This window comes from Epinephelus moara, chromosome 21 (genome assembly GCF_006386435.1).
Source record: "Epinephelus moara isolate mb chromosome 21, YSFRI_EMoa_1.0, whole genome shotgun sequence".
Classification (NCBI taxonomy): domain Eukaryota; kingdom Metazoa; phylum Chordata; class Actinopteri; order Perciformes; family Serranidae; genus Epinephelus; species Epinephelus moara.
The window spans coordinates 35,923,801-35,950,909 of NC_065526.1; the positions used below are offsets into that span (position 1 = coordinate 35,923,801).

Sequence of the window (27,109 nt, forward strand, 5' to 3'; positions counted from 1 at the left end):
ACCAAAACCAAAAAACTAGCGATGAGCCCTATGTCACTGTTTTAACCATTCAATAACTTTCTGCTGCTTTATAGTTTAAGTTAGATCAAATGTAAACTCCATAGCTCATAACCTGCATTGCCATTTGTAGACTGTATAAAAGAAGTGGACATCCCCCATTTGCTTGTGGACTGCTATGTCTGGCATTTTGACCATTGCCATCTTGATTTTTAGCAATCAGAAGTGACCAGATTTGGACAGTAGAGTGGAGCTCTTATTAGTATGGTCGGTACTTGTCAGTCACAGGGTAGCCACGCCCCCTAAAACATACCGCTGCTTTATTGCCTGTTTTACTTAAATGGGACCATGATCTACAAAATGAACATCATGCTGTATTGAAGAAGACTTGAAACTAATGATTGAGTCCATAAACTAATTAGGAAAATATTTACTGAGGTAATAAATTAAGTGAGAAGTCGGGTCATTTTCTCTAAGACTTCTATACAGTCAAACATCTTTTTGGAGCCAGTGGAGTCACACCCTGCTGGCCATTAGAAAGAAAGCCAGTTTAAGGCACTTCCACACTGGCTTCATTTTTCCATGTCTGGTGTCGCTCCAAGGGTGTAAAAATACGCCGCTTGAGCAGTGTCCCCAGCGTCACTGTAATAATGCCAGGTGCACCCTTTAGCATCTATATGAGACACACCAGGCTTTCAGCCAACTCGAATATAAACCCATCCGCGTCTTTATTAGATGATCAGAGCAACAAGCGTAGTATAATGAGCACAAGACTCCACTTAGGGCGGGTGGGAGGTTAGGTGGGTGTGTCCAACAAACACAGGACTTTGACCCAGGGCACCAGTATTCATGTCCCTTGTGAAAAAGTTATTTGTCACATCAGGCATTTGTCACATGAGTTAACTCACATGACAAACATTTTTCAAACCTTGAACAAGTAGTTTTGTTGCCTAAACCTAACTGACTTCCTCTTAGTCACGTGAGTTGACTTATGTATTTTACCACTGACCTATTCTGTCTCAAGATCTGCTGACCCCATCTCCATCAAGTTACAATGCAAAATGCTGCCGCAGGTGTTATTATGTCACGCTGAGGGTCAAAAAATGGTCAAAATATGACACATAGGAATGAGATTACGTTGACCTTTTAGACCTGAAGGCTTTATCCACTTCTTTTATACAGTCTATACTCCCATCACTCCCATCATACTACATGATGAACTGTTGGACTTTTAAACTGGAGGCTTTTTTGAGAGTTCCAGACTAAATGAAGATATGAGACAGAAACATGAAGAAACTAAAAGTGCAAATGATTCAGGATTTAAAGAAAAAAATGAAGTAGGAAAAGAGAGAAACTGATTCAGAACCAGCCAAGAAGTCAGGTGTCAGAGAGACATTTAGGTGATGTGATTGACAGATGTTGAAATACAGGACTAACACAATACAAAACTATATTATTTTATTGGTAATATTTGTGGACATGTGGTTGCAGATAGTTTCTTGTCTTATCAGTTTACAGCCAGAAAATGAGTTTCCATCCATAACTTTAACTGTTAAGTCAGATTTTTATTGTGTTTTATTTTAAACATTGGTCTAAAATACAAACTAGATGATGTTTGATACTTGATTTTATGAATAGATGCTGATACATCAGTCTCTCCATCATAATGGTCTGCTACAGTAGCTGAGGTGAATTAGAGTTTACCCAGCCTTTATTTTACTGTATGTAAACATGCGTGTTCTACATATTGTGAGAGCATGTCCTTGGTCTTCTGGAAAGGTTGCTCAATGCTGTAAGTAGATAGAGGAATTGTCAGTTTTAGTAGATATTCTGTCGAGAGAATACTAAATTCCAGATGGCTGCACTCCTTGAAGCCAATTTATGCTCTCTGCATCAAGCATGGAGTCGATGATATAAGTGCTGCACAGAACGTCATCAGGTCACTTTGTAAAACAGCATCAGTTAAATGCCTAGAATGTAGCTGTTAACAAGTAGATGTAATGTATTACTGTGAGTTAGCTCCTGCACACAATTTCTTAGCCAATTCCAGAAAGTCAGTGCTCTGCAAAAAAAAGTGGAGATAGGAGAGGCTGGGTGGACGATGAGACCCCTTTACCGTCAGAACAGATTTAATCCTCCTTGCAAAGCTGTGGTGCAAATCCTGAGAGGAGTGCAGTGGGATATTGCACCATTCTTGGAGTGGAAAAGGCTCCGTCTCGTTTCAGGGTGAAGTTTGAAATCTATGTCACACTCAGCTCACTGTACCTTCTTGTAGTCATATTCTATTTATTAAATAAGGTGACCTAGGGAAGTGTTTGGTCTTAATTAGTGGTGTGTTATAGGACTATCATTACCATAGGAGTACCATGGCAATTGCTTTATGTCTTGACCATTATACAGCCATGCAGAGCAATCAAACTAATGAATCGCAACAGATGACTCTTTACACCATCACAGACCACATGTAACAGTTGGCAAGCACAGTTAGATGAAGGCCAGAGAATATAGAAAGAGGGCAATTGTGGCGATGATTCTTTCTTCCACAACTAAAATGTCCAGTTTACATGCATCCCTCTACCCTAGCCTTACTTACAAGTGGTTTATAAATGGTAGCAGTGCCATAATAACCAGTTGTGTAGAGCTCACAACATACAGTTGGGTCATAGCAGTGCTTTTTACAAGCTGTGACAGAGGGGCTGGTATTGTTAGCACCTTGTGTGACGTCATGGCAAAATGTGATCCTGTAGACCACCACTGTTGTAGCAAGAACTACCACAGATGCTGTTTTGAGTAATTCGGCAGGTGTTTATTTGTCTACTTGTCCATCTGTCTGTCTGTGGACAGATTTTGCCACAGTGATAGCGTCACAACAGTGCAAAATGCAGTCATGAAAATTTACAGATGTGTATTTGAGATCATAATAAAGGCAGAGTTCAAAGGCCGAGTTCGGGTGTGGTCTGAGCAAGAGTGCCAAGAGTAGGGGTAGAAAGTAGGGAAGGGCCAAGTGGCCCTACAACTTTATGCCCTGGTCCCAATTTATTTTAAGTCATGGAATGCTGTTTTGCTTCTGGAATGATCTCAATACAAAATGGTCCCTATCTGAGTTTAATATTGGCACTTAGCTAATTAAAAAGTTAAGGGTGCCTACCATGTATCATTTAGATCATCTCTTTGCAGTTCTGACTGATTTAATGTGTCTGTAGTATTCACTGGGGTTTTAAGCCTGGGTTGGTCGTTAAGTCCTGGGAAAAAATGTATAGCGATCTTGTGTAAGCAAACTTGGAGCAACAAGTGTACAGTTAGCTCACACGTTAATAGTCTGCAGCTGCTTCCACTGTTAAATCAGAGGATATTTTGTCAGTCCACAGAACAAAAGCAATTAGCTTAACCAAATATAATCATTTTATTCAGAAAATAAAACCAGCTGAAAGCCATTCAAGTTGATGATCAACACTGCAGGTTAACACTGTTCATTGTTAATATAAAAGACATTGAGCCTGTTTGTATTTTTTGTGACTGATGTCTGTTAGCTGCCTTGAGTTGCTTTGAAAAGCCACATATCAAACTGCTAATTATAAGACCTCCTTTGTAGCTGACACATAACTTGGCAATCAAAGAAATGTAATTCACCTTTGTGACTCACAGCTGTTATGAGGTTTTTTTCACATGCAAAGTTAAGTCGAGTAAGTTCACACTAACACATGCACTTGTGTTAAAATATTTGGCTGTTTGGTTGAGATTTGGTTGTGAATAGTCAATATAATAATTTATAAAGTATACAGCAGTATAGAGAGCTCAAATTTGTATTTGAGAGCATTGGACCAATTAGTTATTATCTTTATTAACACCTTGCACTGTAAGCCTCTGCAGCTTTTCAGCAGGTTAAGCTCTTACCTATCCCTAAGTTTTTCACCGAAAGATGAATAAATCCCAGATGTAGGACGCTAACCTCTGTCCAAGAGCTTACACAGTCAGTACTCGGTGGTGATGGTTCCACTCTGTATTTACCAACATGTGCTGAAAACATATATGCAACTCCAGTTGTCTTAACCCTAACTATTAAAACAAAATTCCAAAGTTGAAGCTACTTTGAAACTTTGAAAATGTTGCAGTGAAATCAGTCGAGGCATTAGTGCAACATGAAATTTAAACTTTGACACAGATATGTTCAATGAGATCTTTTATTTAATCAAATTAATCAATGTAATCAACCAAATAAATGAAGATAATTATGGTTAGTGGGTGAAAATAGGGACTTTGCAAAGTGAAAATGTGAAATGCACCAAGTAATTTTGGTGAAGGCACAAATTAATCAGGACAAGAGCACAAGGTTCAGAACACACAGTTGTTTCGTGCACACACAGTATCATCGTGTGACGTCAATGTGGTAAATTATAGCCTCGAAGTGTACATTTTGATTTTTTTTTCTTTAAGGCCAATCAGAGTCTAGTCAGGATGATTACAGTCTTCAGTGATGTCTCACTAATCTCTCCTTGTGTCTCCCACTCTGTATCAACATGTGAACAGCGGCTGTCATATGGCAGCTGAGTAACTGTGACAGCCATTGATCTGTTTGCGTGCGTGTTTGCCACTGTACTTGTGTGCGTGCCATCATGTGTCTTCATGTGTGTATGCCTGTGCACGTTTGTCGCTAGGGGCTAGATGCTGAAATTTGCTCCAGCGAATGAGGGAATATTCCGGGCTGTCATGTGACTGTGTGATGTCAGAGAGAGAGAAAGAAAACAGAGATACAGAGAGAGAGAGAGAGAGAGAGCAAGGTGCAATTTAGCCCCACAGCTGATCCGTGCAGTGCTCAGAGAGAAGCCGAGACGACCAGACACACACACTCTCACTCTCACACGCACTCTTTTTGCCTTGCCTGTAAACACACGCACACACATGCACTTCACACACATCAGCACAGTTGCACACACGCACAACTCTGAGGCTTGAAAAAAGAAAGGATGCAGTGCTTCCTCTACTTTCCAAGCTCATAACACTTTGGATGCTGAGGACATTTCTGCCTCCTGGACAAGAGTAAAACGACACTTACTGGAGACAAAAACCAGCTGGAGACAGGAGGAAAAACTGAAGACAGAGAGAAAGAAGAACAAAAATTAGAAAAAAAGACAAAGAAGGAGTAAATACGAGAGAAAAGACTGACAAGAGCCCTAGCCAGAAAAAGAGCAAGACAACAAGACCTGACAACAGAGTGGGAGAATGTCCTTCCTGTCTGGCTCGCCCTGGCAGCAGCCTGGCATTATTAGTGGTAGCAGCGGGTACGGACAACCTTCCAGTGGGCATCAACAGCAGCAGCATCAGCAACAGCAACACAAACCTCCCACTACCCTCTCTGGTGCCAACATCCCTGCGGTCCTGGCCTCCTCTCCACTGTCACCCTCCAGCCCGGCCTCTGACCGGCGCACTGAGTGGCACTGCCAAGGCCAGATGGCACTGGGGGGGCAGGTTGCAGCTGCAACACAGGGGGGGTCCAAAATAACTTTGACGGAAGGCGAGGTGAAATTAGGGCAAGGCAGGACCGAGGGGCCGTTGTCTGGGACGGGGGCCGAGGCGCCAGGAACACAGAGCTTCAAGATGCCAGGGCTGAAGATAGAGGATGAGGGGTCCAGAGGGGGTAGGCCAATGGAGGATGGACATAGGGTGGGAGGGGCAGTGGGGGCATTAGGGAGTGCAGGACAAAGCCCCAGCAGCCCCCTATCTTCCCACTGTTCCCCTTCCTCTTCATTACCTTCCCCTTCCATCTCACCGAATTCTGCGCTAGACCGTAAACCCTTGAATTCTAACTTTGGACAAAATAATCTACATTCAGGCAGCAAAGATGGATTTTACATCCAGGGATCTCAAGTGTCTGCCCAAGGCCAGGGCTTGCTTCCTCCTCCAAACCAGGCCTCAGGGTTAGGGGAGAGAAACACATTGAACACTTTCTTCACTGGAAGTACCAGATCAAGTCCTGGAAATAAAGAGGATGAGATGAAATCTGCTATGTCCTCTACATTTGGAGGCCTACTGGGAAATCTGAAGGAAAATTCAGTTTCAGTTCCAACTAATCAAACGCTCAAGCCATCTTTAGGAAAGCAAAGTTTTGATATGCAACCTGCTGGTACTGCTCCTTCTGCTGCTGACCTAACAGGAAGTAAAGCTGGTGCCATCGGAGGGCCTAGAGCAGGCCTACCTCCACCCTCAGCTAACATTTGTGTTGGGGTGGGTGATGTAGACGAGAGTGGAGTGGAACGAGAAAACTTAAGCCATACTGAAAAGGGGAGGACAGGGTCATGTATCCCACCTGGCAGAAGCGTAACAGGTGGGGTTGCAATTCATGGCCCATCACAGGATTTGATTTGTGTTGAGGATGGAAAAGTGGGATCATGTTCTACAAAACCTAGCCAAAGCAGTGAACTGCCACAGCGGACTGCAGTGAGAAGAGCAATGTCTGACTGTTCCCACCTGTCTGTTCCCACGGTGATGGCTGGAACATACCCCACCGGTATGGGAGGCTTGCCAGTGATGATGCCCAATGTACCAAATTTTGCCTTGATGGGAACAGCATGCCCGCCCAGGGCGCCCTACCCACATGTGGCTGTCCGACGCTCGCTCACAGTAACGGATGGCACAGAAGCTGCAGCTGCAGTGGCGACAATGATGTCATGCCCGTTGATGACGTCACCTGTATTGCCATCATCCCCACCTCCTAAGAGGCATCATGGGAGCTGCGAGACTAATTTTTTACTTCCTGTTCCACTCCCTACAGGAACATCCAATAAAGGCACCATAGATTGTAAACTGAACGCAACGGGTAAGAGTTTCTCCTTGTATGTGTCGGGATAGGTAAAAAAAAAAACCATACAGAGTAGATTATCACATACACCAGGTTAATTTTTCCTAAGGTGATTCCAGACCTCTGAATCACTGTGCAGATCTTTCGTTTGTTTGTAAGTCCAGTTTGCAGAAATAACTTTTTTCGATCAGCATGAAAAAAACATAAAGCTATTGCTCGTAGCAACCACCAACGCAGCTTTCAGCATTTATTTGTGTCTTGCTATTGATTGGTTAGAGAAAAACTAAACAAAACAACAACTCACTAGTTTGAAAACTTCGTTTTGGCCAGCATTTTCCTTTTGTCCGTCTCTTGTTGATGATAGTCATGTAGTATGGGCCTATAATCAACAGCGATAGTGCACATGGACGCCGTTCTATGTTTCGTACTACTGCAAGTCAGTTTATACAGAAGTTAGCCTGCTACAACAGTCACAGTTTGCATTGGCAATGGTCACATAAAATGGCTGCTGCCCTGATCATATTGCTATGTTGATTTGAATGGGAATGTTGACATAAAGAGGAAATGTTGATAATTAAAAAACGTGGCATGTTGCAAATGTTGATACTGAGCATATCAGCAAATAATTGACTGACACCACTATCCACTCCTAGTGACTACTGTATTATTCCTTATTATTACTTTTTTTTTTATTAACATTTAGCCAAAATCACAATCTTTCCCAGCCTTACACAAAATGCTTTTGTTGTCTAAACCCACCCACAGACAGGAGTCTGGATGCGAACCCTGGATTCTGGTGTCACAGTCCCACACTGTGTATGTTCTCCATCCACCTAAACAAGAAACATTGTCTCTGAACATAATACAGGTTGCTGTTGTATAAGGATACATTCATCAGACAGTTCAGAGCAGCCTACGTTAGCTGGTCACATTTCAGTAGTATGTCTTTAAGTGGTACCTCTGTAGCCAGCATAGCCCTGATGTGTGTTTTTGAGGAGGTGTACATTAGCCACAGTGTAGCCAAGCTATGTAGGCTATATTGCTACACTCTAACCCCTTTGCTTGTACCTGTAAAACAAGCTTTAATTTCCAGCCACTTGCTCATAACTAGATCATACTGAAGAGCTGACAGTCCCTGCAATGACTTGTATTTCCGTAATTCATACAGAGTTCCAATAATACAGAAATGTCACAGTTCCATCAGACTGGAACATGAGGACTGCTCCAGCTTTTATGTTGCTTTGCCTTATCTTCATAAGAGATTGTCTGGCATGTGAATGTCATCATTATACAGCTAAGCGCATGAGTGCCTGCAGTTCTTTCCTGCTGCTGCACTTCGCCTGAGCACATCCATGACATCACAGCTCAGTGGCATTTGGCTTAGTATAGGTTGTTGGCTGGGCCTTCTTTTAACAACATTAGCTATGTTTGAAAAGTGGTGTATTTTAGAATTTCAATGCCAGGCTGCCACACTGCCAGTTGCCACTTTGGTAGAAAGCACATAAACAATGTATGGAACATGCTGTGGCTGGGAGAGGTCAGTAGCACTGAATGTTGTTTACATGCCTCCTTTCAGTCTTGATGAGGCCACTCCAGCTGCTGCCAACCACCATTATCTACCTGTGGATACCCATTCTGTTTTATTTGTGTTTCTCTTTGGCAGAAGAGCAGTGATTCTCTGTGCTCCTCCTTTTGCTGGCTTTAAAATTCACTTGTATAATTCGGGGAATTATACAAAAACAGCCCCTCTCTGCCAAAATGACATCCATTTGTAGTTCTATTAATTTAATGTTTTGGTAATTTAAAGGAACACTTCACCCACAAAATGATCATCAATATATCAAGTAGTCATGCAGTTTTACCTTGAATTTGTGAAAAAAACTTCATTTCTGTTGCATGCCTCCATGGAAAACTGTGAGTATATTGATTTCTTGATTGATTGGAAACCACATTTAACAACAAAGCTATATCGAAACATCAGTTAGCAAACTCTTACACAGCTCGTGCAGTATAATCCAAGTCTCATTTATCCTATCGTATGCTCAGCTCTTCCTAAGCACATGCATTTTCATTAAAACCTTGCAATTTAAAACTGAACTGAAAGTAAAAAACTATCTAAACCTATCTATGCTCATATGAAAATGCATGTGTTTGGAAGATGCTTTTGCTGTAGTTAAACATGGTCCCCAATCAATCAATAAATTAATATGTTTGCCATTTCGAGGCATGTCAGAAAAACAAAGTTTTCCTCACAAATTCAAGGTAACATGGCATAACTAACTGATGTACAAATGGTCATTTTGTGGGTGAAGTATTCCTTAAGGTAGTGGTCAAGTTAATTAGCTGAGTTTAAAGGAGTGTTGCACATGTTAATACATGGAATATTAGCCAGAATAATGAAGGTATATGCTGTGCTATTTTATTTTAGTTCGAGGTCACATCCACCATCTGAAGCCTCTTTAATTAATGAAAGTTAATTTCATTGGAGATGTAAATAAGTACAGGTGATAGCAGCTCACAGGTTGTGAATGGGCCTGGCTAGTTAAAGGCTTCTGTATGCATATTTTACTCTCATCTAAGCTGCTGAGAAACATCTTGCACTGTTGCACAATCTACATAAGAGACTTAGAACCAAAAAGAGTCCTCACAGCACAAACAGCTGAGTACAAGCTTTGATGTGATAGCCTTAGTCTTAGTTTTGGAATACAGTTTTATTAAAGGTATACAATGCAGAATTGTCAGTTACTGTATGTCAACACAGTCCCCAGCAAAAGAGAAAGTAAAAGCCAACCCCAGATTCAGTCTCTTTTGGCGTTTTGCCTTGCTATTTTCAGCTCTTGGATACCTGCTGCTTACAGTCTGACACCTGGTCACTACCTCTTTATAAAGCCCTGACCTCACCTGAGCACTGTGGGAGCACACGCCCATAAACATCCCAAACACAGAAATTAAGAAGAAAATAAGAAGATCCAGGCAGAGGGCAGAGTCTCTGCAGATAAATACAACACCACACACTGACAGTATAGGTCATAAGTTATGATTGAGAAAGATTACTTAAGTCTATTCATTGTTCCTGCATGTACGTCATCAAAAAATAATGCACAAATAGGATACATACAGAATATGCAAAATATTTGGAACTTCAAACATTTGGTTTTATTCATATTTAAATCATCAAGAAAATAACTCCAAGGAAAAATACCAAAATCAAACTAATTACCAGTATTAACTCTTAAAGGCTCTGTGTAGGACATTTGGAGCATTAATATCAGAATCAGAATCAGAATCAGAAATACTTTATTGATCCCCGAGGGGAAATTATTTATGTTACAGGTGCTCCTTGCAAGAGAGGAAAGATACGTGAAAATATAAGAAATTTAAACAATAGTATTAACAAATATATAGTTAAATAAACAGGAATTATTAACAAACATAAACGTAAATAAATATATATATATACATATATATATTGTAAACTGAACAAGATTATTTACACAAACAGAATATATACAGTCAGGGTGAATGGGGTTATTGCACAAGTTAAATTAAATTATTGCAGTGTGTGAAAAAGTCTCAGGGCCACTCAGAGGGAGGAGTTGTACAGTTTGATGGCCACAGGCAGGAATGATTTCCTGTGGCGCTCAGTGGTACATCTTGGTGGTATGAGTCTCCCACTGAAAGTACTCTTGTGCCTGACCAACACATGGTGGAGTGGGTGTGAGACATTGTCCAAGATAGTTCGTAGCTTAGATAATATAATAATATAAAGATAATATAATATCGCAGCAAACCACTATTTGCTATGTAAAGATGTAGTGAAGTGATGGTCACTTGAGCAGAAAATGAAGTCTTTCTCTGTTTGTGTTGTTGTCTGAGCTTCTGCATGGTGTGCTGTGGTCATAGACTATATAAAGTAATGGACATAGCCATTGTGACATCCCCCATTGGTTTGCTGATTCCTGTTTTTAAGGCCTCAAGTTAAGCATTTTGGCATCTTGGTTTTTCTGGAATCAGAGGTGACCATATTTGGACAAGAGGATGGAGCTTTGGAGGAGCGATATGTTGTGACTCAAAGCAGCCAAACACTTAAATATGCGGAACTTTAAGTCTTAATAAAATGTAGACAGGTGGGTAATAAAAAACCCATCCCCCATACAGTTGTCATGAACTGGGAAACTGTTTATTTCTGCTGTAAAACTGAGCGTTTTAACATGAGAGTCTATGGGGACTCGTTTCTGGAGCCAGCTCAAGTGGTCATTCAAGGAGCTGCAGTTTTTGGCACTTTAGTGTTGATTTCATTTTTCAGGCCTGGAGGTTGCCACTTGGTAGTGGTACACTGGTCCAGCCACTCATGCATGTTAGTTCAAGTGTGAATCCCAATGACTAGCTCATCGTCGCAGCTTTGCACTGCGCTCATACAGCAGTTACCGCTGATGTCATGACAGTGTCTTTGCTGAAGCATAGCACCCATCCTCCCATTTCCCCCTTGTTAACACCATTAGTTCTGTCAGCACTGTTGCCGTTGTTTAGCGCTGTTTATGGAGTTAGCACGTTAGCTGCTAGCCACCAGCTCAGCTGCCTTTATGGTGAGAGCTGTGCTCAGACTGCTCATACTCTCTGGATTCCTCATATGATATACATCAGTAAATGTGGATGAGTCTCCTTCTAATGAGGCTCCTGTCACAACAATAGCTTTTATGGCTCCTTTTGATAATTGGACTGAGTGAGCTTTGCTGTATCAGGGATGAGAGATGAGTGAGTTCTAGAAAAGTTCAGATGGTAATATCACACTTATTTTTGTCTGCACATCATGACTGTGGTGTGCATAGTTGATTCAGAGCAAGCATACGGAACAAGGTTTGGGAAAACAAGTCTTCATTTCCATTATCTTAAAGGTTAAACCTCTTTTAATCGCGTCTCCTCCTCTAATGGGGTTTTTAGTGAGGTAAATCAATATGAGAAAATGGGTTTTGCCAGGTTTCACATCATCACTTTATTTCATTTTATGAATGTCACACAGATATTATCCCATCCTCGTATTTTATTGCATTCTTTGAAATGACCCTTTGATGAATTCTAGGACAAATGCAAAGGAGATTTTCACAAGTTGAGTTTGATGGTGATGTAACAGAAAAAGAAAGAGGGAAAGTGTGTGAAGAGAGCTGGCAGAGGATTATGGGAGGACCAGCCCAGGGCTTAGAACTTAAAATGAACGCTGGTTTGGATTATTGACGTCTTTTATATGGCTCCATATAACAACGTTTATGAGAGAGGAACCATCTATAAATGTATTAATTCCCCACTCTCCTCACTGTGGGATCATCTATCCATTTATATTCAGTATGTACTGTATGTTTCTCCGCGTATGTCATAATGTATATCCATCCATCCAGCCATATGTACTGTTTTTCAGGCTGCAGTCGACAGAGAAAGGCAGGGACATTGATTAGACATTGACTGTGACTGTACTCATTCAAATATAGAGCAGCTATTTCTAGCATGACGTGTGTGTGTGTGTGTGCGTGTGTGTGTGTGTGTGTGTGTGTGTGTGTGTGCGCGCGTGTGCGTGTGTGTGTGTGTGTGTGTGTGTGTGTGTGTGTGTAGGTGAATAGCTTCCCCTGACGTGGATCTTACAGATTTTAAAGTCACACACCCCCACAGACACACTGACAGTACACAGTTTGTTCATTTAGCACAAATAGATAGAAATAGATCACAGCTGCACAACAATACACATACAAAGAATTACACAGCTGAAGAGGGGGGTAGGCAAGTGTGAGTCTTGAAGCTTGAGCTAACAGGTAACTCAAACAATGATAATATACAACCAGTTCATTAAACAGATTTAACACACTTCTTTATGCTGGAATCAGTGATCCCTGTTCTTCCTGTAAAGTTGTCTCTAGGAGCTTGTTGCCCATGCAGCAAATCCAGAGGGACAAATCACCAAACACAGAAAAACCACTAAACTCATAACATTCACTTATAGCTGGTAGCCTGTTGGCAGCTTGTGAATGTGTGGTTGCAGAAGAGGAAAGGCAAACAGGTGCACCAGGTGCATGTGGGCAGGCAGTGTCACAGTTTCAAACCTATACTGCTTCTTCTGGACACAAATCACAGTGTACCACTGTGTAAGACATATTTGAGAAATGCATTTAACAAATATATTAAGCAAATTTGCTTGATTCTTACTGTAACTTTTGATGAAGGTCTTTGTTTTTAAGATCTAGTGTGTAGGATATAGGGGGATATACTGGTAGAAATGGAATATGATAAAATAAGTATGGTTGTTTGTTAGTGTTTTTGTTACCTTAAAATGAGCCATTTATATCTACAAAGGGAATGGGTCCTTGTCCACAGAGATCACCATGTTCACTGCCACATTTGCTACAGTAGCCCAGAACGGACAAACAAAACACTGGCTCTAGAAAGGGTCATTCGTGTTTTTGTGTTGGCCACCATAGGAAGCAGCCCCTCCACAACGAGAGTGTCAGAAAAATACTGCTCTATTGAGTGTTTCTACTGATTTAAAGCTGTGAGTCTGTTTGTTTTGGAGAGGAAGAGACCTCTGTGGATAATTTGGCTTCTGGTTTCACCTGGTTGTAATCTGCAGTCCTCATTACTAAATCCCCCTAAATCTTTCACACTGCACATTTAATGACCAAGCAAAGAATGTTGTCTAGTCATGTTTTTTCAACAATAAGGTCATTTTTGCCTCCTGCTGATTAACATAAAGTTTTGCATGCTGGCCTAGAGGAATGTAACAAACTTCACTCTGGTCTCAGTCATTCACCTGCTTTAACTGGTGCATAATGCTTTTCCCTTAATTATTAACATATTATCGTTGACCAGTGATGCTCATCTTACAGCCAGTGGGCTAAATCTGGCCTGTGATCGGGTGTCGGGTGGTCCCCCAACCATTTTTGGATTCACAATGAAAATAAGTTAATTCACACAGAGTTCATAAAAAGCATCTAAATATACAGCAGACACTTTGATATTCTGATAGATTCTATTATTGCAGCTTCAGCACACACTGGTGGCTGTATTACTTATGCTACAGTAGTTTACATCACTGTATCACTCCACCCTGCAACACCAGCAATATGACTCACCCAACGTGAAACTGCTGGCTGAGAACACAGAGGATGTATCTAAAACCACGCTTTTTTTATCAAAAAAGTGTCAGGATGGGATCCGGGCTAAGCCCAGAATTTTCTCAGATCTAAGAAACTCCCTTGCGTATAACTAAACTCTGCTGCTGTGACTGGCCCCTGGCCTCCTGTCATTTTACAAAAGTGGCCCTGAGGCAAAGCAAGTTGAGCATCCCATCCATTTTAAAGCCTCAAGTTTGGTATTTTGGCTGTCACCATCTTGTGTTTTTGGAGCCAGAAGTGACCGCATAATAGATGAATGGTTGGAGCTGTGGAGAAGTGAGGGATGGATCTTTTTTTTTTCACCCCCTGTTCAGTTGTGATGAAGGGGGAAATTAGCTATAGAGACTTGTACCAGGCTGTAAACATGTTTATTTCTGCTTTAGAGTCAGAAATTTTAACACTGGGGTCTATGGGGATTGACTGGCTTCTGGAGCCAGCCTTAAGTGGCCATTAGATGAACTGCAGTTTTTGGCACTTCCATGTTGCCTGACTTTTTTAGCCACAGAGGTTGCGGCTACATACATAGTTGCTGGTGATAACAGCAAGTGTAGTTTAACTGGGTTTAAAACAGTATCATTCACTCCTTGGGCAGCTACGTTGTCGGAAATATAAGAGAAGATCAACAGGTGTATTTGTTTACAGTGCAGTCAAACCAACATGCATTGTTTAATTGAAGCCAGTCTGTAATAACTGGTACTGCTATTTGATTTGATGCTGCACACAGCATGAGTACTTTTCCACACAGCAGCAGGACACAGTGAAGTTGGTTGCCTTGCTGAGAGGTTGGAGGTGTGCAGCCTGTCGCCTGCAGCTCTTCATCTAACAGCTCACTGTGGCTGCTCCTGATGGTTCCATTACTCCCTGCAATATTTCAATACTTCAAACTTGTCTGCAGTCAGAAAATGCTGAAACCATTGTGTTGTCCATGCCTCGTTTTGCAGGCAGTTTTTAATGAACAGTTAGGGTTAGTCCTTACCACAGTGACAAATACATTGTGTTTCCTGCACCCTCTTTACAATAAAAGGTGCCCCTTGCTTTGCCACTTAAATACTTATAATGTGGATCAGCCGCAGTAGAACACATAATACATCTCTGACACAGAGTAAAATGAGAGAACAGTGAACAGTGAGGCTATTACTGTAAGAGAGATAAAATTACCCTGGATTACAGACATGCAGTATCCCTTGAGCATGTGAAGGCAATTTGAATCCAGTGGTGGAATGGTGGACTGCACTGCTAACAATGAAAACTGTTTCAGTATATAGAGAGGTAATTACTGAAAGTAAATACAGTCAGTGACTGTTGCCATGGCTTAATATACTGAACAAAAATTTAAAAGCTAAAAAACACTTTTGTTTATGCTCCCGTTTTTACAGGTTTAAGTTAAAGATCTAAGACCTCATGCCCTCAATAGATTTCTCTCAAATGTTGTCGTGTTAGTGTGCACTTCTCCTTTTCCAAGATGTTCCATCCATCTGCCAGTTGTGGCATATTAAGATGCAGATTAAACAACATGATTGCTAATGGCATGCTTCCTCAAAACTTGGGACATCTGTGGCATTGTGTTGTGATCATACTGCACATTTTAGTGTGGTCTTTTACTGTGACCATCCCAAAGCACACCTGTGTTGTAATCATACTGTTTAATCAGCATCTTGATATGCCATACCTGTCAGGTGAATGGATTCTCTTGAAGTACGTAAGAAGTGCTCACTAACACAGGTTTAACAAATCTGTGACCAAAATTTGAGAGAAATATATCACTTGAGTGCGTTTAAAAAATCTTAGATCTTAGAATTAAATCTGTGAAACATGGGAGCAAAAACAAAAGCTTGCATTTCAATTTCTGTTCAATGGAATATCAAATACAGGGTCAGATTTCAAGAAGATCTTAAAGTTCCTCTCCAGACAGGTTTTAAAGAATTTAAAAGTACTCATACCAATATTTTATTTTAAATGGTTTTCCCACATAATGATGAATAAAAAAAAAAAATCAGAAAATGGGCTGGAACCAGATCTGCTCTCTCTGGCTTACTGTAGTTTTGCAGTACCCATGCTTTCCGATTTCTCCAGGGCTGCTAGTGCTTGGTTAAACAGTGACTGAGCAGTGTGCATTGAGATGGTTAGCGTTAGCGTTACAGGAAACATCGGAGAGTTTCAGTCATATATATTTTTACCTCAGACAGACTGCACCAAAATCAGCAACTAGGAGACATACCTGCATGACAAGTGTAGTTAGCATCTTTTATTTATGCTGCGTGTTAGCTTGGTAACTTATAGGCTAACTGGCAAAAGTATGTTTCTCTGTCGATATGTGTCTCCCATATTAGACAACAACTGGATTTCATATTCATGAAGTCCGTAATCAGACTCACCCAACGCACAATCGAATCTCATATTTTATGGAAATGCACAGACATCGCCCCCTTCAGTACAGGGGATGAAAACACATCTCTAGTGACAATCTTCGCATTGATACAAGTCAGTATAGTCAAGGGCAGACATTTTAGGGGACATACACAGAACAAAAGCACACTTTTGAGTGGAGGGGACCTAAAGAATTATATCATTATTATTGTAACTTATGTAACTTAAATAATTACCTATATCTCAATATAAATAAAGCTTTATCATGAAAAAATCAAATGTGTTTGCACTGTTTGCAAAAAAAACCCAGCAGTAAATAGTGAATAGTAATGAGTAACAAATTGTTATTTATGTAGTAATGTAAGTAAGCAAAAATAAAACTGTCTCTCATACACTGCAGCATAAAATCAGTTTGTGTGTACCTTATGTCTGTGCAGTGTCATGTGGATTATTACTGTGTCTATCAGACTGTCTATTGATTGTCCTGTCTGTCAGTGTGGAAGCTTGATAGCTATCATGCTAGCAAGCAGGAGCTATAGCGGTCAATACTCAAACTGGGTTTATGTGTCCGTGTGAGACAGGAAGGGAGTGAGTGTGTTTGTGTGTGTGTGTGTGTGCGTGTGTGTGTGTGTGTGTGTGTGTGTGTGTGTGTGTGTGTGTGTGCATGCGTGTTGAGAAGGCCGCCTGCAGTAAAATATCCTTGCACCAGCTCCATGTCTGTGTACGTTTGTCATGCTCTGATTTACGTGGCAGTCATTTCTCTCTTTGTCACAAACACACATAGAAACACACACATACACCAGCACACACACACACACAGCTGGTTGCCAGCAGCTGTGTATCGTAGCGTGGTATTAGATACATCCTCTGTGTTCTCAGCCAGCAGTTTCATGTTGGGTGAGTCATATTGCTGGTGTTGCAGGGTGGAGTGATACAGTGATGTAAACTACTGTAGCATAAGTAATACAGCCACCAGTGTGTGCTGAAGCTGCAATAATAGAATCTATCAGAATATCAAAGTGTCTGCTGTATATTTAGATTTTTGTGAGTACAGCATCTTTCAGATTATTCAGCCAGAATATATTGTTTGTAGAAATACGATACAAAATTGGTTCAGTCTAGGTGTTGCTTTCAGCCCATCACTCTCATTTTTCCCTGGTGAGATCCATGCTGTTGCTGAACACTATTGTTCTCTCACTTTCCAAAGGTTTCATTGAGTTTGATTTTGTGAGACAGGCAGAAAAATAAACCAATATACCATCTCTCTATGCTCAATATGCAATTCAGATACCTGCCAAGTTAAAAGATGATTTTGTTTATGGGATTTTTTTTGCTGTTGTTGCCACTCTTTCTATCAATTATGGTAACATATACATAATATATTTTTGCTATGATTTGGGAATATGACAACACAACTACATTAGAGTCTGACAAGGCAAGACACAGGCAATTAGACAATGGACAGGCTGTAAAGAAAAGCAATATAACACTTTATATCAAGGTGCACACATTTACCATTAACTAGATATTCTTTATTAGTCATTAAAAAGCACTTATTAATGCCTCATTCTGCATGAACGTATTCTACAACTACAAGGCCTTAAAAGAAAGAGTTTTCTCTATATAACCTCCTAATTACTGCTTGTCGATTGTAAGTAAGAAAATTTTTGTACATGAATTATAATACTGCAAGAATAGGCATTCTCCCCTAATAACTTTTATGATCTATTCTTATGTCACAAAACACAAAATAACAAGTGTTAATAGTGTCCTACAAATTCTAAATTAACCTTACATACAGTTTGGGTCAAATTTGCCCCATTTTTGACATTTTACAGCAGTAAAAAATACCCAAACTGTCATTCTTTTAAAGGAGCTATATGTAAGAAATCTAAAGCAAATAGTCGTAAAATCATCCTAATATGTCACAGAGACTAAGGAATAATCTTCATATGACATACTGATCTCACGGACAACAATAGTACAGCCAGAATATTCACATTTAAAAAAATATTTTACGGTCCGCAAATCATGTTTATGTTTTGAATTTGTGTTTTGGCCTGTTGCGCCACCCACCGCCGTCTACCAGTCACGCAGTCAGTAGAGTCTCAGCATCAGTTACAGTTACGACTGAGCTACAGCAGCACGGCAAGCAGCATTAGCAGTGTCCCGGTACATAGCATTAGCAGCCGGCTCCTCCTCAGCTGTATCCCGGCAGCAGCGTTAGCAGCAGAGAAGCCGGACTTGCTCGAACGGTCCGCTGGAAAACCGAAGATCAAGGACGCGGCCCTGCCGTGGCAGCCGCCTGTGGGCAAACAAATCAGTCTCCAGCGTGCCGCTGTCCAGCAACCTCGAATCTGTAGGGGAGGGGGGGCGGACACGACTCGGGGCAGTATTTTGAATTTGAGTGCAGTAACCATTTTGGCCACATTCTTACATACAGCGTCTTTAACTGACTTTTTGTTAAGTGACCCAAAATGCACTAAATTAAAATGTTTAAGAATCTGATACTTACAGGTGCTGCAAATTTCTGTACATTGAGACTGTTCTGGGTCCCCATGCAAGTCTTATGTTTGCTTTTTTTTTTTTTTTTTTTTTTTTTTTTGGATTAAATGTTAGTAAATGTTAAACTAATAGTTAATAGTTACAATTAGATCACAGTTTTGAAGATTTTTTATGATATACAGTAGCAGTGAGGACAGTGATGGTTGAAATGGTTATAAATGGTCATATAATACAACCCATATATTTAAATCAGTGTGGCTTTTATCGTCACCTTATTTATGAGGTTCTTTCTGACATTTTTGTCAAAATTGAGTTATTCTTATGACCTTATTCTAGGACAACTTATTAACATGAGAGGTGTTTTTTAAGTTCTATGCATTTTTAGACTTTTTAATTCCATAAAAATGTTCGTATCATTTTTGCTATGTGGAATGAAAAAACTCGGAAACCAAACCATCTCAAAACCACTCTGAAAGCAGATAAAACCTTATGACATGATATATAAACATGATATTGTGTAACAGCAGACATTTTTTCTCCATTTACGAGTGGTGTAAAATACACTCGCCCTGCTCTCTGAAACATTAGTTAAGAATGAATCCCCCATTTTTTGATGCTAGATAGGCTATGGTGCTTTCTAAATATAGCTGTGGTTCACAATATGGTATAGACAGTTGCTTATGGGGGGATTCTTGGGCATATTTGACCGGGACCATAAGATTAAGTCTTTCTAACTTAAAACACAGTCCTCATTCTAAAGTGAGGTTTTGTTTATAGCTAATTCACTAAAAGTTTAACACTTAGTAACCCACACAGGCTCCCTATTCTAAAGTTGCCTCCTGTACTCTGCTCAAATTAACAGACCATTTTCTTAAGTGATGGGTTACACCTTGGAAAAACTCGAGGCCACTGTGCCAGAATTCCACCATGGGACGTTTTAGATTTGAAAATAGATAATGCGTGTAGGGCTACCATCTTATAAGGCCCATGCTGAGCAAAGCATATTAAGATTGTAATACACTGACAACAACTTCCTTACTACTGTAACTATTAATACACAGTAATGAGGAGGTTATTGAGGGAAGGCGAGGTCTTGGCTGAGCAGTTGTAGAATATGGTCATGTAGAATAAGGCTTTAATAAGTGCTTTATAATGACTAATAAAGAGCCAGGGTATGTGTGCTAATAAGCAACTAATTCATGGTGAATATGTGTAATATAAAGTGTTAGCAAAAACAAATGTATCCAGATTATCTAAACCTTTCATGTTGGGGCAGCCTGAAATGTTACAAATTCTTCAAAGTTGAAGCATGAGTTTGTTTTGTAAACTGTGATTGATGGTCCCTTTTTACGCTGCCTGTACAAAGCAGGAATATTGCAATGTTGTCTCACTGTTCTGTATAAAAGGTACAATTTAAGAATGGGGGACAGAGTTGAGCTGGGAATGGAGGTAGTCACAGCGCCGAAACATACAACATAAATTGGACAGCCAGCAGAATGGGATCATGGGCTGAACTGGTGTGACATTCTGACGATGGGACATGTGTGCGACCCACTGCGGGAGATTTAAAAAGTAGCTGTTCGCGGCTAACTCAAAGAAGATCAACAGCAGCCGAAAATGTCTGCAAATTCGGAAAACAATGAGGTCTGGGAGCTTCTTACCCTCTAAGCAGAGGACGAGATCAGCAGCCATATAACAGGGACAGTAAATGATTGTTATTGCCATGTCACTGCCATTGTTTTGTTCAGAAAGCGCTGCCAACGCTTGCATTATATGTCACACTTGAGGTAGATGCAGTTGTGTTACATGTTCTTTTGATTCTCTAATCCCGGGATGCAGACTAATATTGCACATGGGAGTGGAGTGATGCTTCGGTCGATTGGTTCTGTGTAAAAATGCAAATGGTACGTTAAGAAGGGACTTCGTAGCGGCGCTATAGTGCGATCTCTGTGTTACAAGGGCTGATGTTTACAGGGCGTAAATAGGATAGCAAAGGCATGACCCATCTATTCTGCCTTGTTATGCCTCTGATTGCCATGATATTCTAACCCTAATCCTAACCAATCTCACTCCACTTGCCCAGACCTAATAAACCCAGCAGACAAAGGCAATGAGTACTAGTCAGTCAGCGTGAGTAGGGTGGGTCATGCCTTCACTATCTCAGGAAATGCAAATTGGCTTCCAGGACAGGACAGTTTGGTTACTAATTTTACTGTCCATCTTCTCCTCCAAATAAATGAGTGTAACCTGGGAGGTTACATCCTGTCTGATCATCTGACCTCATCAGACTTCTTTTTTACTGCATTCCTGAAATCTCAGAAATTGGAGAGTAAAATGTTATTTTACTCTTACAGTAACAATCTTTAAGTCCATTGAAGAGCAATGGGATGTGGTTGAAAGCTGAAACAACCTATAATGTGGACTTTGACTTGAGTATGTTTTGTCTAACTATGTTTCTGTCTGATGCTATCTCTGGCTCCACTGCATCGATAGTGATCCTTTTTTAAAAACTGTCAATCATAGGTCCGACAATGTAAAGCACTCATACTCGTCATCCTCAGCTTATCCGGGTCCGGGTCGCGGGGGCAGCAGCCTCAGCAAAGAAGCCCAGACAGCCCTCTCCCCAGCCACTTTCGTCAGCTCTTCCGAGGGAACCCTGAGGCGTTCCCAGACCAGCCAGGCGATGTAATCCCTCCAGCGTGTCCTGGGACGGCCCCGAGATCTCCTCTCGGTTGGACATGCCCAGAACACCTCCCAAGGGAGGCGTCCGGAAGGCATCCTTACCAGATGCCCTAACCACCTCAACTGGCTCCTCTCGATGTGGAGGAGCAGCAGCTCTACTCCGAGTCCCTCCTGGATGTCCGAGCTCCTCACCCTATCTCTAAGGCTGAGCCCAGCCACCCTGCGGAGGAAACTCATTTCGGCTGCTTGTAGTCACGATCTCGTTCTTTCGGTCACTACCCAGAGCTCGTGACCATAGGTGAGGGTTGGAACGTAGGTCGACCGGTAAATCGAGAGCTTCGCTTTCTGGCTAAGCTCCCTTTTCACCACAACGGACCGGTTAAACGCCTGCATCACTGCTGACACCGCCCCAGTCCGCCTGTCAATCTCCCGCTCCATCCTACCCTCACTCGTGAACAAGATCCCGAGATACTTAAACTCCTCCACCTGAGGCAGGATCTCCCCCCCAACCTGGAGTGGGCAATCCACCCTTTTCCGGCTAGGGACCATGGCCTCAGACTTGGAGGTGCTGATTTCTCATCCCAGCTGCTTGTTAAGCACACCGATGCTAAATAAGCGGTGCTGTTTTAATGCTTTTTTTTTTGATTGTCTATGGCAGGAAGAACAAAGTAGAATTTGCCACACCACCCAGAGCAGATTAAGGGCAGAATGCCTTCGGAAAAAGACAAAGAGCTACAGTTGTAATGAGCGTTATACACAATAGACCTCTTTCCTGGAAATGAAATGGATAATATTGATGCATATTTTCTCTGTCAGACACGAACATCAGACAGGACCAAAACACTGCAAAGGATCTTGGAAAAAAGGACATTAAAATTCATGAAACAAGTAGGTGTCACAGAGAGGCTTTGTGAAGCAGCTGCAGCAAGTGATGAGTTTGCGTTAACATCAGCGTGACATTGCAAACAGGAACTGACTTCACTCTAGCTTAATAAGGCACGACAAAACAATAGCATTAGACAGAGAGTGAGAACAGAAGTGCAGGAGGATAACCAAATTCCAAATGAGAGTAACTCTGAACACAGAAAATTAATTAAGCTTTTTTCTGTTTCCTGCATGACCACACGAGCTGTTCTCAATGTAAAACAACAAAATGTGTCTTGTTTAATGGCAGCCATAGAGGGACCTGCTTCATGTCGACCGGTTGATTGCTGGAGAAAACACAACGGCAGCAAATTGGCATGGTTTCAGATGAGATACAGCAGTTATCACACAGCAAACGTCAGCACAGAGGGAAATGAGGGGACATTTGGGCATAGCATAGGCCTGTCCTGTGTCACTGTTATGAAAGAGATGTCTCAGTGGCAACAAAGAGCCCCTGTATTTTTCCCCCAGCACCCATCCCACCATCCCTCAGCCCAGCCGCCTGTTTGTCCTTAACCCCCTCAACCTCCTGAACTTCTTCTGTCCCCCTCTGCTCACATAACCCTGTCATTCTTCCCTTGTCTTTCACCTTATTCTCTCTTTTTCTCTCTCATACTGTGCTCTTCCCATGAATCAGCTGTTGGCTACATTGGTGATAGACCCAGTCTGACCTAGTGTTTCCTCTGAGGAGGAGAGATGTCCCTGTGTGGTGTTTTAATAATAGCACAAAAATGAAGAACACTGTAATCTAAATTCTGATTTAAGAAATAAGTATTTTTTTAGAAATAGAATTCCCCCTTGCATATGTAAGTTAAATTAAGTTATAAGTAAATATAAACTAAAACATCCCTAAAGAGGTACTCCACATATTGTACCCATAAAGTTTAGTTTACTCATTATTAGGAGAACATTTATAAACAGGTTTATAATGTCTTCTGTGGCTCTGGATGAGCTTTACGTCAACAAGGTTATCCTGGATTAGTCTTGGAGTATACAGATTTGTAACAGTAAGCCTGTATACGAACAGGGGACATGGATTTTAGAGGACTGGGACAGGGAGAGAGGGTCTAGGGAAAGATGCTGTTGAGATCAATTATTAGAATTGTAGGAATTAGCATTTTGTAACTTTGGTCCCATGGATATATAAAGAGACCTGGATACAGTGTTGGAGGTGGACCCTGTTCATTCCTACGAAAGTTGATCAGTGGTGCTTGAAACTAAAAAACTTCCCATACTTGGATTTTCTGCATTGTTGGGCCCATAGAGCATGAACACTAGAGACTTCACTGGCCAAGTGTCTAACATCCAGTTTAGCCCTCCACTAATTCGAATACAGTGAAATACAGTGATTTAGTCCTTCAGCTCTTTTAGACTTTTGAAATATTATGAATAAAAATCTGACAGTAAAACGAGTCATTTTCTGGGGGTTGTGACTCAGAGGTTGTAGTTACACGGTTTGGTCACTATGTCAAATTGGCTTCAAGGTACGGTGACTTTCTGGGGGTCTGTTTGACCCATACTAAGGACTAACAGTCAGGATATCACAGCATCTGCCACATTTGACCATTTTGACTGCTTCTTTTTTTTAATCTGTCTCACAAGTCCACCGACATTATGACTTAATCACTGAAGTACCCCTTTAAGAAGAACAAGAGTAAACTTATTTAAATGTCAGAAGTGACGCTATTGCCTTTATCAGGACTAAACAAGTCACTCAAAGGCCAAGACATGTTAGCCTGCAGACCTCTGCATCAATGGCCACATCTCAATATTTATTAAGCTATTCAAACAGGTCTGGTGTTGTTCTCATCAGAACTCTAAGGGTTAATAATGTGTCATCTTTCTATGTCACAGCAAGAAAAACTAGACAAATTCACACAAAAACCACTAGAGGAGTGGAAGACAGACATCTGTGCAAGTCCTCCACATTTGTATAATATTTCAATGAAAAATAGAAAATTAACTGCAGCCACTGCCACTTCTGTGTAGAGTGAAAATGATGTCAGTGGATGGTATCCTCTGACGCTCCAGGGGATGTCAGTCACTACTAATTGGTTAGGACAAAATAACATCATCATCCAAACAGCAGACCCTAACATGAACACAATGTAAGACTGAAAAATGAAATGAAACAAAATGTTTTATGTCTTTCATACATACATAGACACAATCACACATGTGAGGATGTGCATAAAGATATCCTGCACCATTGCTGTCATGGAGGTCTAAGAGTAAATGGTGTCGTGTGTTTGACAAACGGTAAAGCCTTCTGAGGATATTTTTTATAGTTATAGGTATGAATTTACACCAATTTTCACCATGTACAGCAGAGAAATAGGAGACAGAGGTGCCACTGAGTTTATAAAAATTGTGAGAAATGTGCATTATCATCAAGGCCAGGATATAAACTCTCACCTCCTCTATCAGGGTTGGGTATGACCTCACTGATGTGGATTTTATAGATACAACATGACCATTGTGGGCACTTGTGTAATGCAGGGCAATTGAATAACTGGGCTTGACCTGTTTACTAACCAGACCCAGAATCATCTGCTGGTGCGACCTACATAAAATCACCCAACAAATCTATAAATGACCAAAGTGCAGTCGCAATTAACAGTGTTTGTTTGATATGATAGATTTTGTCAGAGAAAATGTTCTTACACTTTAGAGATACAGTGTGTCCTCAGAAGTGTCAGGTCGTGTCTCATTAGTCAGGTTTCTGACTTTGGAGTTTGTGCTTTAGTTTAAAGAGTTCAAAAGTTCTGTTGGATGTCATTCTATAAGCTTTGGCTGCAGTGCTGATTACACAGGAACTTTTACATTTACTAGCATGTAAGGAATTTTAACAGTCAGAAGACTGATTTGCTCAAATGCCCGAAAGGGTCTTCATCTACCTCTTGTGGTCATGCAAATAATGAGGTTGCTTCTCTAGAGAAAAGGCAGAGTAGTGTAACCCTGTTAGAAAACTAACCAAACCTTACCTTAGAAACAAAACAGAATAGGTCCAAACCTAGTTTGTGGCTGGACCATGTATGAAATGCCAAAGGGCTTTGAATTTGAAACAGAAAATGGCAGCATGGCAGGACATCAGTCACTGATGTAAAGGCATTTATAGTTGTAGCTTACGCAAGTGACCGATGCTGTTGTGCTGAGCACTATTTATACCTTTAATGTATGATAATTTATATTTGTGTGGTGGCGTGTCTGGGTCACTATGCAATTACACAGCCAAGATGCTAGTTGGCGGTGGGGTTTCATTGCCACTGTGTTGAGTTCTGTGAAGTGCGGTGATTGATTCAGCCAGGCCCTAAGGCAGTGCAAGGGGCTTTGGAGCTAATTTTCATAGTGGCCAAACAGTTGAATGTAACTGTCATGTGATTCCCTGTGGCCCAAAAAGACTTTTTGCCATAGACTTACATTGGGAAAGAGACATCTGTAAATCAGTGGATACAATTTTTTTGAGCGTCTCAACACCTGCAAAATGAGTTGTTTCAATATTAGAATTTGATCCATTTGGTCTGATAATATTGGAAAAGTCTAGAAGAGCCACAGGATTGAATCATTTTCTGCCAATTTTATAACAGAGTGCTAAACCGGAAGTAGTGGACGCTCCAGTGCGCCTGCTTTGTGGGCCACACAGCGCTGATCATCAGGGTTATTTTACACACACAGTTGAACTTTTTGGGCTTCATCAGCCAAAAAGTCACATGAATCATTGCTCGAAACATTTCAAATATTAGAGTTTTTTATAGAGGACTCCTCTGAACTGACCTGTTAGAATTGTTTTTTCTCCATGGCTTATGTTCTTCAAATAATTTATTTGCACTTACAAAAAAGCATTTTTCATTAATAGAAATTTTAAACATAGACTCAGACTGAGAGACCTGTAATGTCTCAACAGGGCAACTTGTGACACAGAACATTAAACAAAAAACAACAGAACAGAGCAACAAGACAACAGCGTCTGGTCGGGCAGTTAGTACAGATCAGACTCCGACAAAACCATGATCTTCCCACGTGTTAATAAGTACATTAAACATGCGCTCTAATTTTGCCACACGATCTATCAGGTTTCTTATCCGAAATAAATTGTGCCTCCGACCAGTTTTGCTCAATATACAAAAGCCTCCAGTACCTTTCAAAAATTCTGCTGTTCACAAGCTGTGAAATTGTGAATGGTAAAGCACATGTACTGTAGTGCAATGAATTGTGTGCAATTTATAGTGGATGTACACTGACAACTTTGAAGACTTTTTTGCCTTTGCAATTCTTGGTAAAATAAGCTTCGATGCTGACGATGACAATCTTTCTCTCACAGTGAAATCTGACAACAAGGACAAGCAGGAGAAGACAGACATCGTGTCCAGCAAGACAGACAAGTTGGACGCCTTTGACAAGAAAGAGAAAGAAGAACAGCAGAAGAAGGACAGTGGCCCAGACAAGAACCAGAAGTCTGAGAAGATTCTCAAAGATGAAGAAAAGATGGAGAAGAACAACAAGGCCATTGAGAAGGCAGAGAAGGCAGACAAGCCGGAGAAGACCAACAAAGATGAGAAGAAAGAAGAGGAGAAGAAGCCAGCCGAGAAGAAGGACGAGAAGGGAGGGAAAGGGACAGCCAAGTCTCCCACAGGCAATGGCAGCAAGACCCTGCCGAGCCCTGACAGCAAGAGCAAGGTGG

The 27,109-nt window shown here is 41.1% G+C and overlaps 1 protein-coding gene across 2 annotated transcripts in view; it reads left to right on the plus strand.

Moving 5' to 3' along the window:
- map4l (microtubule associated protein 4 like) overlaps positions 1-27,109 on the plus strand; it is a 148,318-nt gene that overhangs the window by 87,246 nt on the left and 33,963 nt on the right. For both annotated transcript variants that reach the window (XM_050033787.1, XM_050033786.1), the window contains exon 7: positions 26,750-27,105. In XM_050033787.1, coding sequence (XP_049889744.1) covers positions 26,750-27,105 — 356 coding nt within the window. The remainder of the gene's footprint in view (positions 1-26,749; positions 27,106-27,109) is intronic.